Raw genomic sequence first — 17350 nt, forward strand, 5'->3', positions numbered from 1 at the left:
AACTAAATATAAATGCCAATTTTATTAATGTGCTCTATAAATTACCAAAATTATTTTTTTCTCATAAACACTAAATGGCATTCAACAACCATTCACATTACAATAGCATTCAATCTGTGTCGTGATATTAATTCAACTTAAATTATTACAAAATTAACTTATTTAATAATAGCAATTACGATACTTACAATTTACATTAGCCATATTTTTATCTATACACTGATATAAATATCAAATTTCAATGCAGAATGAATAAAAAATTCAATTTAAGCATAAAAATTAGGTTATTAGTTCAAGTTTTACGACATTCATACATATTATTTCATCAATTGTATATTCTGTTTAAATTGAAAATAAATTAGTAACATGCTTTAAAAAGGTTAGGCTGGAATTGTATTTGAATTTCTCGAAAATAAATAACTTTTTCAAGTTATAGCTTCATTTTTTCAATTTGGTAGCACTTTTTTGTCTGTCTAGCACAGGTTTTTTGTCTCATCAGCAAGACAATAGCTCTGTAGTTTTACTAGAGTACTGTATATATTATTTTACTTCACCATATATTTCTTACTGATACTTGAGACGAGTCTTTTTTGCTAATCAGGTTTTTAGAAAGATATGAAATTCAAGAATTAATTACAATCGAATGTAATACACAAGAATTGTTTACTGTATCTCAAGGGCCGCACATCAAGTGGATTGGAATAACATTTCCATCAGCAATATACATTTACAAGCCAACACAGGATAAACATTCTGTTTCAATAACATACAATATAATCCATAAACAATATTGTGTTGAAAATATGCTTCTTTATGTTGTGCAGTGTGCGTTAATAGATGGGTTTCAATATTCTCAGCGATTGACTGATTGAATAAGAGGTTGTATCTATTCAATTGAATGAATGGTTAATTTTCACTAGGAAACTTTGTAAGGTGGAATGATCATAGTATTCTGTTCATTCAAGTAACTTATCTTTTAAACCCTCATAATTATATTATGACAAGATAGAACAAGAAAATTTAAATTTTTTATAATTTTCATGGATTTTTTTGATGAAATCAATAAATTTTATAACATTATTACAGTATACTTTACCAGAATTGAAAATTAGATTTATTACATGACAATACGAAGAATTTGCGATTTTTTTTTTCATTTTAGTACATTGGGTTTGATGGTACAAATGAGATTTTATATTTGTTTATGAGTACGGTACCTGTTTTCTCCAGGATGAAGAAGATAAATAATTTACATTATTGAGATATTTTTGTAAAAAATCACCTAAGTAAACTAAATTTTAATCGAAAATAAATTAAAGCCACATGGTAGCATACTGTTCGAATGTCATTAATCAGCACAACACAAACCACATTCATTCAGAACATTTTCTTTTGAATAGCTCTACGACCTTCCTCATCGAACTCTCGTTTCGAAACCCACATCCTCTTGAATGTATCCAGGGAAGCTAGAATTGATCCTCCTATCCATGTTGAGTACAACCTCTCCTGGGGCGCTGATATCCTAATTTTAATATCTTGGGGAGCTAATTTTCTTATCTCGGATAGTAGCTTATCTCCGAAACCTCTGAATAATGTGGATCCTCCAGATAGAACTATATTTTGAAATAGTACTCTACGAAGGTCTAGATCAGATTTTTGAATAGCGTATAAGAGGACTTCATGGATGCCTTCGTATTCTTCGCCTATCAGATCAGGTCGGAACAACACCTCGGGTGCTCGGAATCTAGCAGGTCCGATGTCGAGGGTACTGCCATCAGGGAGTGTGTATTGTTGTTTTTCGGTCTCTGCTGTTTCTTCCTTTTGGGGGTTGATTGACAGGTAGCAAGCTTTTTCCTTAATTGTCCGCACAATTTCGAACTCGGCGGTAGTTTTAAAATTGTTGCCCTCCTTTCTGAGCAACAATCTGAGGTACCGGGAAACATCTCTGCCTGCGATGTCCACTCGCATGATACTGTGAGGCATGGCGAATCCTTCATAGATGGGCACAGCATGTGTGACACCGTCGCCCGAGTCCAGCACTACGCCCGTCGTGCGACCTGTTGCGTATAAACTGAGCACCGCCTGCATTGATACGTATAGAGCGGGCACATTGAACGATTCAAAAAATATTTCGGCTGCTTTTTCGCGGTTATTGCGAGGATTGAGCGGCGCCTCGGTGAGAAGTACGGGGTGTTCCTCTGAGAAAGTCTGCAACTGGTCGTTACTGTAGACGTACTGCCAGATCTTTTCCATGTCGTTCCAGTCGGTGACAATGCCGTGTTCCATGGGGTACCGGATGCTTAGTAGGCCTCTGTGTTCCTCTGCTTTTGGTCCCACGAATAGATCGCCCTCCAAAGCACCCGCCATTACACGTACGTGTTTAGGCCTGCCGATGCTGCGGAAAAAAGAGATTTTAAGAACTTAAAAAAAAAACTATTGGTAAATTTTCTTGTCAAAGCAAAATACGATAGTTCTAGCAAAGGAAAATTCACGATGTGAATGATCTAGCTTGGTTCAAATCCTAGTACATACGATGAAACTAATAAATCAGATGCATATTAAAGGATGTATATCATTTTAGATATATAGAAGTGATAAGTGTATTCAAAGATGATCAGGAGAATATGGTTGGGTTTGCAGCGGCATGAGGGGAATAGAGTACTTCACATGCGCAATTTTCGTGATCTGTTTGTTTTGCACTAGTCGGAAAGGCAGCCGTATACGCCCTCTTTACTAGCCAAATCACATGACGGGTTTTTCAGTCGGCACAAAAGGAAAGGAAGCTCTGCGATTGGCTGATTGGGTTGTTGTATCGAAAGAAAGCTCTTTTGAATCAGCCAATCGAAGAGATTCCTGTCCTGTCGTGCCGAATCTTTTGAAAAACGCCTCTTGTCTCATGAATCAACAATTTATTTATATCAAACAGGTTAAGGATAACGCATCTCTATTGAATCGTAGCGTGCATTGCTGTGCATAGAGATTTTACAGACATTCAATTGACATTAAAATACTATTGTTTTATTTGAAAATTCTGATGAAATTCTATAACAATCACTTGAGTTAATGAAACACTTATTAACTGTGATAATTGTTTTATTAACTAGACATAAAAATGACATAAAACACTTATATAAAAAATGATTATTAAAAAAAACACTTGGTTAGCCGATCTCTGAATTATTACACTACAATATCCAATATAAAAATTCACAATGCGATGTATGAACTGGCTAAATGTGCGAACAGAACGAGTAAGTCGCGGGGGAGATAGATGCCACTAAGCAACTGTGCAATTATAAAATATTTTGAGTCATTGATATACCGGGTGTTTCAAAAAGAATTACCCAATTTTAAACAGTTATATTTATTTTAAAAAATGGTGTGCAAAAACCAATTTTACATCAAATTACTCATAGAAGTATAAAGTTTGTGATGATTTATTATAAGTGTTCTATGTGACCTCCACTCGTACGATATCTAGACGGTAGCCAAATTCATCCCAGACTGTTCGCAAGATGTCTGTCTTCTCGGACTGAACTATCCCACCTTGGAACAATGTTAAAGATCGTGTTTATGTTCCTCCCTTAGCACTTGATATTTAGGAGCTAAAACCAGGATAACTGATGCAGTAGCTACAGTCCGAGAAGACATCTTCCGAACAGTCTGGGATGAATTTGGCTACCGTCTGGATGTCGTCCGAGCCTCAAAAGTAGGGCACATAGAACACTTATAATGCATCATCATAAACTTGATACTTCTTCGAGTAATTTGATGTAAAATTGGTTCGTGTACACCATTTTTTCAAATAAATATAACTGTTTAAAATTGAGTCATTTTTTTTGAAACACCCGGTATATATTCATATAGTCTCAGTATTCAGTATATTATTAGTTTCTCATAACATTTTATTTTCTTCACTAATATAGAATAGTTTTTTCTTCGTATTTATTTCACTCAATTTTCCACTTCTTTGTATTTTTTTGATAGGGAAGTAATTTTTGGGATTTTCCCGTGTGCTCCCATATTGTTGTAAATAAATAATAAATATAGTTAATAGGAGATTGCTAGCGAGCTGAATCTACACATCGACCTGGCCGTTCTGTTCGTACCTCAAATCTGCTGGATATGAAACAAACAGTGTGTCACAAATCTATGAATACTACTTTATTGGTTAGTGTAAGGAGGCAGCCCATCAAGAGCTTGTTTGTTTCAAGAACACATTTCGTGGAATGCAAGCTCCAATTACAATAATAATGAGGCAGTGACACCTAATCAAATACATCAAAGCCATTTCCTCCCCATATTTGTTGCAAATGAGAACGAGCAAAAATTCCTGTTGAATAGAACAGATACAACTTAAATGCCTACATTTGAATGTGTTGTACCCACGACCAGAGGAATTATGTTAAACAATGAGAATGCCACTGTCCTGCCCGTCTGCTGTGCATTGGATACGGCACACTTCCCCTACGTCTATACTGTGTCTCTGCGCGACGTCCTTTGTGTGTATTTTATGTTAATTGAGCCCAACAGTCAAGTTTTTTGTAGTAGGTACTTTAGATCCTAGTTCATCAATGATTAATACGTATAATATTAAATGAATTAGGTATAATTTATTAATAATGAAACTTCTATTTTGAAACCTTACTAAATTTTATTTTATGAATTACCTATTTATCCCAACTTATTATTTTTCGGAAATTAACAGAATATTCTTTATACTCACTAGTTTGGAAAGCAACATTTTGGAACTTGATCTCCAGCAAAACCTGCCTTTATAACTCCTGAACCCTGAAAAAGAAAGTTTGCATGTTACTTAGATAACATTCAAGTTACTTACTTAACTAGATACTTGAATTCTTCGTCCTTGACCGGGAGAACCGGAAAGACTGTGTCAGGGAGTTCAGGGGGTCACCCCTCAAACTGTGGGATGGCGGCTGTTCGTGTTTGAGTATAAGGGCTCATCCACTAGTTCTGCCAATGAGTATAATGGCCGTTGTATAAGGCGTTCCTTCAATATTTGTTTGAACTTTTTTGTTTTACAATTTTTTTTATAAATTCAGGGAGTTGATTATACAGTCGCAGTGCTGATATTTCAAAACTTTTTTGAGTTGCTGTAAGTCTGCTTCGAAGTACATCCAGGTCTGCCGCATGTCGAGTGTTGTAGGTATGTATGTTGCTTCTCTTTGTCATGTTGTTTGCTTTGTCCTTAATGAATAGAAGTGAGCAGAGTACATAGTGGCTAAAGATTGTAAGTACTCTCAGCTTTTTGAATAGTGGCCTGCAGTGTGCCAGGTGGTCAGAGAATGTGATTATTTTAATGGCCTTTTTTGTAGCAATAGTATATCTGAGCTGGGTGAAGCATGTCCCCAAAGAAGGATTCCGTATGTTATGTGACTGTAAAACAACGAATAGTAAGCTGTCATCAAGTATTCTAGTGACAACATACCTTAATTTTTTAGGAGATGTAGGACTCTTGCTAGTTTTAAGCAAGTCTTTGAAATGTGTGTGTCCCATTTCAATTTTCTGTCAAGCCAAAAACCCAATAATTTTACTGATCAGTAGTGCTTTCGGGTTTTTTCGCTTTTCAGAGAGCATATTAATATTTGGGATTTGTCCTCATTAAGTTTATTTATTTGGAACCATCTCTTTGCCTCCTGTGTGAGAGTTTCGTTCCTTGCCATTGCCTGTTCACTTGATATTCCTCTAGACATCACCGTAGTATCATCTGCAAACAGTATGGAGTCCTTGCTGGGAACAAAGTCATTCGTCAAAAGGATCAATAGAAGGGGACCCAAGACAGAACCCTGCGGCACTCCGTGTTTGATATCTCTGGTCTTTGACAAAGCTCCTTTCATTGTGACTACTTGGCTTCTGTCTTCAAGATAACTTTTGATGGTATTGAGGACCGGACCGCTGTTTCCATACTTTTCCAGCTTTCTTAGGAGGATTAGGTGTGGAACACAATCAAAGGCTTTACACAGATCGAACAGTGTAAGGCCCATTATATCACCAGTCTCAAATGTGTGTTCTGGATTTCGCTAGTCAGGGCAATCAGTGCGCTTGTTGTAGAGCGGCCACTTCTAAAACCATGCTGCTGTTGGCAGAGGAGGTTGTTACTTTCGAAGTAATCCACCATTTGTTGCTTCATGATAGTCTCCAGCACCTTTGCCATGGTGGGAGGAATTGATATTGGCCTGAAGTTAGCTGGCTGGTCAACTGCACCTTTCTTGTGGACTGGTCTGGTTTTTGAGATTTTCAAAATGTCAGGGAATCTGCCACATTTCAGACACTCATTTATTGCGCTGGCCATTGCTTCAGCAATCATTGTGATGGTTTCTTCCAAAATATTACATGATATGCCGTGGATGTCTTGCGATTTCGAGTTTTTGAATTTTCTTACTAGATTCACTATCTGTGATGGACTAACTTCCTTCCACTCAGTCATTCTGTGTTGTGTTAACATGATGTTAGAAGATGGTTCCATATCGTTGGCTGGTAAACTTGCTTGTATCTTCTCAGCAACTGTTGTAAAATAGTCATTGAAGTCGTCGGGATTCAGTACAAATTCTACTTCTCCTTTGTTGGGCCTATGACTATTTATTACACTCCATGCAGCCTTGCAGACATTGCTGGCTGATTTGATGTAATTTGCTGTGTGTTTCTTTTTTGCATCATTTACAGCACTTCTATACCTTCTATTCATGTCTGTGTATTTAGAATACAATGCAGTTTGTTGCTCAGATGAGTTGGCAGCTTTGTAGAAGAAGTGTAAGAGTGTCACCAAGTCCTTCATGTTGCGAAGCTCTTTGGTAAACCAGGATTTGTGTGGTTTGGAGGTTATATTTTTATTTTATTTCTTCTTTGTATACGTTTGAGGAAATACTTGATTGAAACTGTTAATGTAGACTGAGATGAGTTTATCAAGTCTAAATTCTGGTCTTACATTATCAAGAGTTGTCATCCAGTTTATGCGTTTAAGTTCTCCGCGAAGTATTGGAATGTGCTCCTCCCGGACTATTCTCTTGTAGAAGATATATTCAGCCTTCCATGCTATTTCAGGTTGGACGCTGACAGTGCCAATTTGGGGTTGGACTACCATTACAACAGCACAGTGATCAGAAATCATTGGGTCCACCTCGGTTGTTTTATGTTCCCAAGAATCAAGATTAGTATTGCAATGTTATCCAGTACTGCTGTACCTCTGGTTGGCAGTGTAGGGCCCGTATTCTCGGAGTAGACATGTGAACCTGGAGCTTAGTTCATTCTGGGTTTCAAGGTGAATATTAAAGTCACCACCTATAACCATTTTTTTGTTGAATTTAGATAAAAACTTCAGCAAGATTTCAAACTTTTCAAAGAATTGATCCAAACTACTGTTAGGGGAACGGTATACTGATACCACAATCATTGAGGGCTTAAGCAACTGTAAAGCAGCAATCTCCAGGACCAGTTCATCGCAAACTTTATTAACATAGATTTTCTTATATTTCAGGTTCTTTTTTTAGATATATTGCTGAACCACCGTTTGAATGGTGCTTCCTATAATAGGCGGCAGCTGGATTCAAGTTATTTAGGTCGCTATAAAATTCTGACTCCTCCTCTTTCAGCCAATGCTCAGTCATACAGAAAATGTCAGTATTAATGTCATCAAATAAAAATTTAAGAAGGTCGAGTTTTGTTCTAATACACTGAACATTTAATACAATAATGGTAACTTTACTTACATTCATGGTAACTTTATTCACATCCATGATAACTTCGCTCTTATTCATAATTATACTCATCAGTTTTGCTTCCTGAGGGCGTTTGAATAAAAAACGTCTCAGAGTAGCATACTTTGGCCATTTCGTGTTATCAAGGATAGTATCTTTATGATCAAAATGAACTCAAAGTTTGAAGCTACAATATGATACACTTTTGCTTTCCAGTTTTTCTACAATAAAATTAAGTCCAGGGAAGGTATCTGTCAAAAATGTTTTTAGATTATTCTCGGTTGTACCCGCTTTTATCTTTCCAAGATGATACCAGGCTAGCTTGACACCTACTAGGCTATAATCCTGACCATTGACTTGCTGAGAGTTGTTTGAGCCAACCAGTAATGGTTTATCTTTAAAAGAATAGGTTTGTTCGGTTTTTGATAAATTAGTAGGGGATTTGTCATTTTGTTGGTATTTACTACCGACAGATTTGGCATAAGTCTGATTTTTGCCACGTCCATTTCTGTTTGTATAAATTAGCATCATTAACCTAAATAAATAGAATGTAGAGAATCTGGGAGCACAGATTCCCAATCAGATACATCCAAATTTCTATGCTTCAATGTAAGAGACACTGTGCGCCAAATTGTACCATTTTCTCGTTCGATTTGGCCATTTCCTGGTGCGTTATAAGGTGATGACATGGAAGTGGCTACTCCTCGATTATGAAGGAATTCCTGCAGCTCTCTGGATTTGAAAGAGGTTCCATTGTCAGTATGTACATAAGAAGGTAAACCAAATGTGGTAAACAAGTTCACAAGGCACTGAATTACAGTTGATGAATTCATATTCGGACAAGGGTATGCAAACGGAAACCTAGAGTACTCATCAATTATTGTCAACAAATATTTGTTTTTAGTTTTTGATGGAAGAGGACCCTTGAAGTCCATGCTTAATCTTTCAAATGGATGTGTCGCCTTTATGAGAGTAGATTTCAATTTCTTGAAAAATTGAGGTTTTATGGCATTACATGTTTGACATGAAGAAGTCATTTTTCTGACATCCTCAACTGAATAGGGTAAATTATGAGTTCTTACCCAATGAATCATTCTGGTCACTCCAGGGTGACACAAGTCACAGTGTAGGGAGTGTAATTTATCGGTTTGAGTTGCATTACACACTCTGGAAAGTGCATCTGCTACTTGGTTGTCCTTTCCTGGTCTGTAAATTATTTCGTAATTGTAGCATGACATCTCCAGTCGCCATCGTTGTATTTTTTCATTTTTTATTTTATTTTGATGAGTCATATCAAACATGAATGATACAGAGCGCTGGTCAGTGATAATTTTGAAGAATCTTCCAAGTAAGAAATGTCTCCACTTTTTAAGAGCACACACAATAGCAAAAGCCTCTTTTTCAATGGATGAATGTTTACGCTCACTATCATTCAGCTTCTGAGAAAAGAATGCTACTGGACGTCCACACTGTGATAGGACAGCTGAAATTGAAAAATCAGATGCATCTGTTTCAACCACAAAAGGTTCAAAGTCGTCAATTGTACTAACTACTGCCTTAGAAATCTCAGTTTTGAGTTGATTGAAGTCAGCTATAGCTTCAGAAGTCAAAGGAAAGGTCTTTGCTGTAAGAAGCCGTTTAGCTTTATCTGAATAATTGGATATCCATTTGGAATAGTGTGCAAACATTCCAATTGTTCGCTCAAGAGCCTTTCTATTATCTGGGGGTGGAAGATTGAGCAATGGTTTCAGACGTTCAGGGTCAGGAGAAATTGTCCCATTTTCAATTTTATAGCCAAGCAAGCTTATTGAAGTAAGTGAATATTTGCTTTTTTCTGTATTGATTGTAAAATTATATTTTTGTACTGCATCTAAGAATTTTTTGAGATTCAAATCATGTTCCTTCTGATTCTTACCACATATTGTCACATCATCCAGGTATGCATACGTTTTTTCAAGTTTTTCATTATTAATAACATTATCAATGACTCGCTGAAAAGTGGGTACACCATCTGTCAGACCAAAAGCAAGCCTTCGAAATTGATACAAACGGCCACATGCCTCAAATGCAGTGAAAGGTCGATCTTTTTCTCGTAGGGGTACCTGGTGGTAAGCGCTTTTCAAGTCAATAGTGGTGAATACAGAGTTTTTTGAGACCTTAGAAACAATATCTTCAAGACTAGGGAGGGGATATGCGTCAAGATGTGTGTATCGGTTAATAGTTTGAGAATAGTCTATTACCATTCGCTTTTTGTGATTTTCGTTCTTCACTACAAATGCTTGAGCTCTCCAGGGAGACCTGCTTTCTTCAATAATTCCATCAGTTTCTCAATTTCTTTCTCCATGAAACTAGTGTCTTCAAGAGAATGCTTTCGGGATTTAGTAATTATAGGTTTAATGTCTTTAGTTAAAAACTCAAAAAGTGGTGGAGGTTCTATCTTTGCTGGAGCCAGATAATTGATAGTCAATGGGGGTTTAGTTCCTCCAAATGAAACTCTAAGTTCAGAGTGTTGATTAAGTAAGTCATGTCCTACAATAACATTAGCACACAAATCAGGCAATACACTGAATTTTGTTTTGGGGTAATGTTGACCTGAAAATTCTAAATGAGCTACACAATAAAAGGAAATGTTCTTTCTTAGTGATGTTGAAGCCATGGACACTACACCAGTTGTAGGGTACATTTCAAGTCCACATTTTTTAGCAAAACAGTGTGAAATAAATGTCTCAGAGCTTCCTGTATCTATCAAAGCAGAAGTAGGAATGTTGTTTACCTGAGCTTGTACTGTAGCATTTTCAAGAACAGTAGAGGCTGCAATAAGCGCCGAAGATGAAGAAGTTTTAGTAGATTTGCAGACATTTTTCCAATGACCTATTTTCTGGCATTTTTCGCATGAGTCATTTAGTGCAGGGCACTGCTGACAGTGCTGACGTGTTTTATGTCGCTGACGACCACAAAAATAACATTTTTGAAAATTTGAGCTTCCAGTTTTTACAGCTGACAAATTTGTTTCTTTACATGAATTTTCTGAAGAATTATTTGAAGTGGCATTAAGAGTTATTTCAGAAGAGTAAGAAGCTGATTGATTTCTGGCAGATTCCAAGGCACGTGCTTTTTCAATAGCTTCATCAAGAGTTAGTTTGTCAAACTCCAAAAGTCTCAGTCTTATCTGATGAGAGCTGAGGCCCCGGATAAATGAATCACGAATGTATGTTTTCCTATGAGTTTCAGAATCAACATCTGCAAACCCACAATTCTTACTCAGTTGTTGTAAAGCTTGGTTATATTGGTCAATTGTCTCATCTGAAGACTGTTTTCTAGTTGCCAATTTATGTCTAGCGAATATTTCATTTATTGGTTTTACATATGCAGATTTTAGTGCGTCAATAGCCGAAGTATATGAATTTTTGTCGGCAATTGTTTGATAAACAGAATGAGATAGAAAGTTGTTGAAATAATGACTGATTGCTCATTGAGCATCATTTATAATATACAACACATTAGAATTTAAAATTCATTAGATATTATGGATTTGGTACGGCACACGATAAGGTTATGAATTAGTTACTTTCACCACAGATATAATTACGAATTAAAGCTTTAAGTACTTACATTATCAATGACAACTGGTTGATTGACAATAACATCATACGTTTCCATGATTAAGTTTCAACTAAAAATTGTAGTTTTATTTCAAAAATAAATTGGTATTTCTAATTTGGGGTTAGGAGAGTGTGACGGCTGACGGGAGTGACGGGTTGGCCCGTCCAATTTGACCAATCTCATACAGAAATTTGTCATTGCCTATTGAATATCGGAAGAATAGAGGTAATGTAAATCATACTTTTAAAAAATTAAAATATTAAAGAGGATTTTATCAATGGCAAATAATATTGAATGATGATTTTTGTCAGTTCCAACTAAATTTTTTAGTTATGATGTATTCGTGTCAGCACCCGGCAAGGATGAGCTTTTGTCAAAGCTTTTGTGTGCTACAAAAATGGCAGTGGCTTTATTGTGTGGTTAAGCATTCTGCATTTTTTGTGTTTGGTTAATTCATTTTATTTGTAGATTAAAATAGATAAAATTATATTTCAGATTGTCTAATTTAATTTTAGTATTTAAAATCCTTAAACTGTTTTCATGTGAATTATTCAGAAGTTTTATTTTGGAATGGTGTTTGTTGTAGCAGAAAGCAAGCTGAAACTTGCTTGAACATCTTTTGATGATGTATTAATAAACAAATTACGGATTAAAGGCTCTTCACGTCAATATTTGAGTAAGTAACAAGAAATTAACACTTTTTCCTTATATAGTTGTGTTACATATTCCAAGATTTCATTTGAATCAGCAGAATAAATGGAAACTAACCTAGTTTATAACCTTTAATAGGCGAATAGGCCTGTAGCAATTGAACTATAATATACAAAAACTGGTTAACACTTTAAATTACCTGCAAAAATTAAAATGTTCAAGTTTGTCAATACTGGTTATCATTTCATACAAAGTTATTCTTTTTTATAGTTTTACTATATTCTAATTATGTCTTAATTTTATTATGGCTTAGGCTACATTAAGTTGACGTCCACCAGTGATCACTATTAGGCCTATATTGATAGTATCTTTACAAGTTCAGGAAACTTATTTTTTCCTAGGTCTTATAATAATTGCTATTATTCAATCAGTCAGTTAAGGAATGTTTACATTAGTTTAGGGGTACAGTAACTCCGTATCTGGTGTACGTAGGTAGCCTTTATTATCAATATGAAAATGATTGATAGTATATCAAAATATGCTAATCTCTTTTTGTCTCAACAAAGACAAAACACAGTTGTTAGAATTTGATTCAAGTGGCCGATGTAAGTTAATATAAATCATGTGAATTTTCTAGGCATCACATTACAAAATAAATTAAAGTGGAAAAACATGTCAGCTTACTGTGTAGTAAGGTACGGTATCTAGAGGTATTTTTATGCTTAGCAGATTAAGACATATTGTAAGTCATGATGTGTTAATTGCTGTTTATTATGCATAGCCTATATTCAGTCTCATTTGGCATTATGGCATTGTTGCATGGGGGAGAGATTCGAATGTAAAGAAACTTTTTATAAACAAAAGAGAGTTATTAGAGTAATTTGTAATAAGGATAGTAGAACCCATTGTAGACCATTGTTTAAGAACCCAAGAATCATGACAATTGCTGCACTTTATGTTTTTGAATGCATGATGTACACCAGGGCCGCCCAAAGGGTGGGGCGACCGGGGCGGTCGCCCCGGGCGCCGCGGTCTTATGATGATTAGCGCCCCGACATTTTCGGTTCAAGTACCTTTATTTCACCTTCACGTTAAAGGTCTTGAACCATTTTCTTATCAATCCATTTCTATGTATAACTCATTAATTATATGTGTGGTGTTAATTGTGGCATAAACAATAAAAACTTTGGTATATACAGTCACTCTACGCATAGCATAGGTGTATATTTTTCCAGTCATTGAGTGAGCCTGTGCGCGCCCACTGCCCCGGCAACCTGCAAGTCGTCATTGGTCGCTTCATTGTCCAATGCTGGGTGATAAAACTTCTTATTTTATACCCTTTTCTAACCTTGTATTCTGCTAAAACCTTGGCTATAACCTATTTATTTTTAAATTCCATTGGTATTTCTAAATTGAATTTTTTCAATTTAAAATAAATTCAAAATTTTTCAATTTAGGAATATCAACGGAAATTTAAAATAAAATAGGTTTTAGCCTGCAGAATACAAGGTGAGAAAAGAGAATAAAATAAGACAAGCTGGACCGGATGGTTCAAATATGGAGCTGTTCAAGCATAGGGAACTCTTCTTCAAACTTGGCTTCCTCCATTTGATATGGCTGGAGACAATAATTAAGGATCCCGGAAGTTTGGAAAGTGGCTACAGTCAAATCTCTTTTCAAGAAGGGAGATATAGTCCAGTCACTATATACATTGGTGCTCGCAATTTATATTGTAGTTCTGATTTTTTACTTTCCTTGCCCTATTATCATAGGTAAGGAAAGTATTGCTTTCCGAAAAAAATTAAGGTACCCCAATTTCTATACGTCTCAAGGTCCCCTGAGTCCGAAAAAGTGGTTTTTGGGTATTGGTCTGTATGTGTGTGTGTGTGTGTATGAGTGTATGTGTGTATGAGTGTATGTGCGTCTGTGTACAGGATATCTCATCTCCCAGTTAAAGGAATGACTTGAAATTTGGAACGTAAGGTCCTTACACTATAAGGATCCGACACGAACAATTTCGATCAAATGCAATCCAAGATGGCGGCTAAAATGGCGAAAATGTTGTCAAAAACAGGGTTTTTCGCAATTTCCTCGGAAACGGCTCCAACGATTTTGATCAAATTCTTACCTGAAATAGTCATTGATAATCTCTATCAACTGCAACAAGTCCTGTAAAAATTTTAGGAGCTCCGCCCCATCTATGCGAAGTTTGATTTCAGATTCTCAATTATCAGCCTTCATATACAATTTAAACAAAAAAATCCAAGTGGAAAAGATTGAGCATGAAAATCTCTACAATTAATGTTCAGTAACATGTTCACCTAAAATTGAAAATAAGATTGAAATTCGAGAAAATGTGATTATTAAATTGCAAACTGTTTGCAACTGTTGGTTCTATTAAATCATTCACTACGAAGTAGCAGACCTCGAGTGTCTCCAGTGTTATTGTCCTATCACCAGCTGTCTCATGTATTTGAATAGTAGACTTGGGATGCGCGAGAACACTAGCGTAAGGTGATCAATTTTCATAACGGCAAGGAAAGTTGTGTGAGTGCGCCTCACCAGATTTTTAATATAATATTATTTGAATACATGAGAAAAGTCCAGAACCAATTTCTTCATGCAAAATTTTCTCGTGCTAGATACAGAGTGGCCCAAAAACCTCGTACTTTCAGTTCATTTTCCAGTTTTCAGCTATTTCTGCCAAATCCAGTAATCGGATGTAAAAATTTGCTCCAGCCTTTGTTTTAGATTATAAAATTCTGAATAAAATGAGATCATTCGCAACTATCTATATCCATCTCCAATAAGTACTGAGTTATGATTTTTCAAAAATGAGTAGCCTAAAATTTAAAGACAAAATTAATTCTGATGAGCATTAATTTTTTATCAACAATATCTTCCGATTTTTACCAATTACTTAAATGTATAATTCAAAGTCCCTCTGGGCGTATTTTTGTGCTCTAAAATCTAAGATCAGGATACAGGTTGATTTTTTCTTTGAATTTCACTTATTTCTTAAAATCATAACTCAGTACTTATTGGAGATAGATAGTTGCGAATGATCTCATTTTATAATCTAAAACAATGGCTGGAGCAAATTTTTCCGTCAGATCACTGGATTTGGCAGAAAAAGCTGAAAACTGGAAAATGAGCTGAAAATACGAGGTTCTGGACTATTTGTAAAAAATACATTTAAAAATCATAACTACAATATAAATTGCAAGCACACCTCCTTTTTTATGTCTATATTAACTGGACTAAGAAGTTCCTGTGACAACTATAGAGAAATCAGCTTGCTAAACACTGCTTACAAAATCTATAGCATGATTATCAATGAGAGGATGCAGCCCATAATGGAAGTTCTCCTCCTGGAAGAGCAATGTACCTTTACTTTTAAATACTACCTCACCACGCTATACTTTGGGGGGGGGGCGCGCATATCAAAATCTCGCCCCGGGCGCCTATTAACCTCGGGGCGGCCCTGATGTACACAAAGAAAAATGTTAATACAGTTTTCCAATCAATAGTAATGTTTACAGCTATTTTAATAGACAGGCTACAGCACTTAGAATGACTCAGTGTAACTACCACACTATGATGAATAGTTTTGTTGCGTTTAGAAAAAGAATGTACAATAAGTTAGCAGTTGAAATGAAAGAGCTTGAGATTAGACAGTTCAAAATTTGTTTAAAAAATATTTTAATCCACTGCTGTCCTTACAGTAATGACTTGATGTAATGTATAAATAATGTGATGTAATTTGTAACATTAATGACCTGTGATATATTTATGTTAAATTTTGTTATAATTGACTGCTAACCTTACAGTTTGAAATACTTAATAATGTGATGTAATTTTATGACCTGTGATACATTGTTAAGTTTGTGATTGTATATTTTTTGACAATGTCTTGCATTATTGTTTTTAATGTTCTGACAATAAAGGAATCTTGAATCCTAAATCTTATAAAAATTACACATTTGTTTAGAACCGAACCTGAAATTTGTTGTTCAATAAGTTTTAAAGGTTAAAGGGTAGGTTAGGGAGATTAAGTTTTTGCGACAATATTTTGATATTATTTGAAATACAGTGATTCAGTAATTCAGTAGTCTCCATCCATGACCAGCACTTGCTGGATAGATTGCGTCATAAAAAATAAAACTTGAAACTTGATAACTAGACTGAGATCAAGATGGGAGGTCGGCCATAGATCTCAGAAAACATTGGATTGACTCTTCATCCAGACTCACAAGCTTCTCACAAAGTGCCTTCTTGAAGATTTTTTTCTCCTGTTCACGGAAATACACAAGCATCCAGTTGTAAATCTCAAGTGCACGGACAAGGAAGCTATTATAAGATCGAGTCAGTCTGGCCTGAGGCAAATTGATGTCATTCCTCCTCCTTGTGTTGTGACTATGTACATGTCCTCTCTGCTGAAAGGTATGATGTCCTCTTCTCAACAGTAACAGGGAACTAAAGAGATACTAGCTATAGACCGTCATAATCCTCATCCTCCTAAAGATTGGCGCACAGTGCTCCAGCCGATGAGATGAGGTGATGATCCGGAGGACTTTCTTTTGCAGAAGCAAGATCCTTCTACAGCCTGCTGCATGACCCCAAAGCACTATTCCATAATTGATATGGCTGTGGAAGAGGCCATGGTATGCCGTAACCATGTACTCCAAAGAAACATGACCCCTCAGCTTACGCATCAAATAAGACACTCTTGACAGTCTATTGCAGATCATGTCAACATGCTGCTCCCATGTCAAAGTGGCATCCATCATGAATCCGAGCAGCGTCACACCGCAATCCCCCAAGATTGGAGGGTTCCGCCTCAGAGTGCAGAGTAGATTTTGCGTCCTCCTCTCGTTCAGTGCAAGTCTGTTCATCCGGAACCAATCACTGACAACCTCCAATAGTTGGGCAGACCTGTGTAACGCCAAGTCGACATCCTCATCCCTGGCAACTAGGGTTGTGTCATCAGCAAATAGCACAGCACTTCCATTCAGCCCGTGGTCATTGATGTAGATGAGGGAGAGGAGAGGTCCCTGAGTCTGAGATAGGCTGATTAATAGTTGTCCTTCACTTCACACCAGCAACGGCCGATCTGTAGAGCCTGTTGGCAACTAGCACCAGTGCCCTGATGTTGCTCTGCTGTATGTCGGCTGTATACCACTGCTTGGCATCCACTGATGAAGGCTTACCACTCGAGACTCCATAGGACCTATTCAGTTTGGAGGGGAAAAATACAGTAAACAGTGAGTTGAAGACATTGAAAAACTCACTGAAAACCACATTTGGACCCTGAAGTGCTTCCGGGTTTTCCCATTCAATCCCGCGAAGAGTGGGAAACTCTTCATAATTAACTACATAAT

At 36.3% G+C, this 17350-nt stretch overlaps 2 protein-coding genes across 3 annotated transcripts in view; one reads left to right on the forward strand and one right to left on the reverse strand.

The window, feature by feature from the left end:
• Positions 1–11713, reverse strand: LOC111053461 (beta-centractin). 2 transcript variants are annotated; one of them, XM_022340361.2, is made up of 3 exons: positions 11328–11713; positions 4727–4791; positions 1–2395 (listed from the first exon to the last, which is right to left on the reverse strand). In XM_022340361.2, exons 1-3 carry the CDS (start codon positions 11373–11375, stop codon positions 1378–1380), a joined length of 1131 nt encoding a protein of 376 aa, XP_022196053.1. In that variant the 5' UTR covers positions 11376–11713; the 3' UTR covers positions 1–1377. The 2 variants fall into 2 exon arrangements, with proteins under 2 accessions (XP_022196053.1, XP_039282514.1); XM_039426580.1 differs by lacking the exon at positions 11328–11713 and adding an exon at positions 9692–10013.
• LOC111053460 (polycomb group RING finger protein 3) overlaps positions 11696–17350 on the forward strand; it is a 20952-nt gene continuing 15297 nt past the window's right edge. Inside the window, exon 1 of the mRNA XM_022340360.2 lies at positions 11696–11994. The gene's annotated coding sequence lies outside the window, so the exon portion shown is untranslated. The remainder of the gene's footprint in view (positions 11995–17350) is intronic.

This window comes from Nilaparvata lugens, chromosome 4 (assembly GCF_014356525.2).
Source record: "Nilaparvata lugens isolate BPH chromosome 4, ASM1435652v1, whole genome shotgun sequence".
Taxonomy (NCBI): domain Eukaryota; kingdom Metazoa; phylum Arthropoda; class Insecta; order Hemiptera; family Delphacidae; genus Nilaparvata; species Nilaparvata lugens.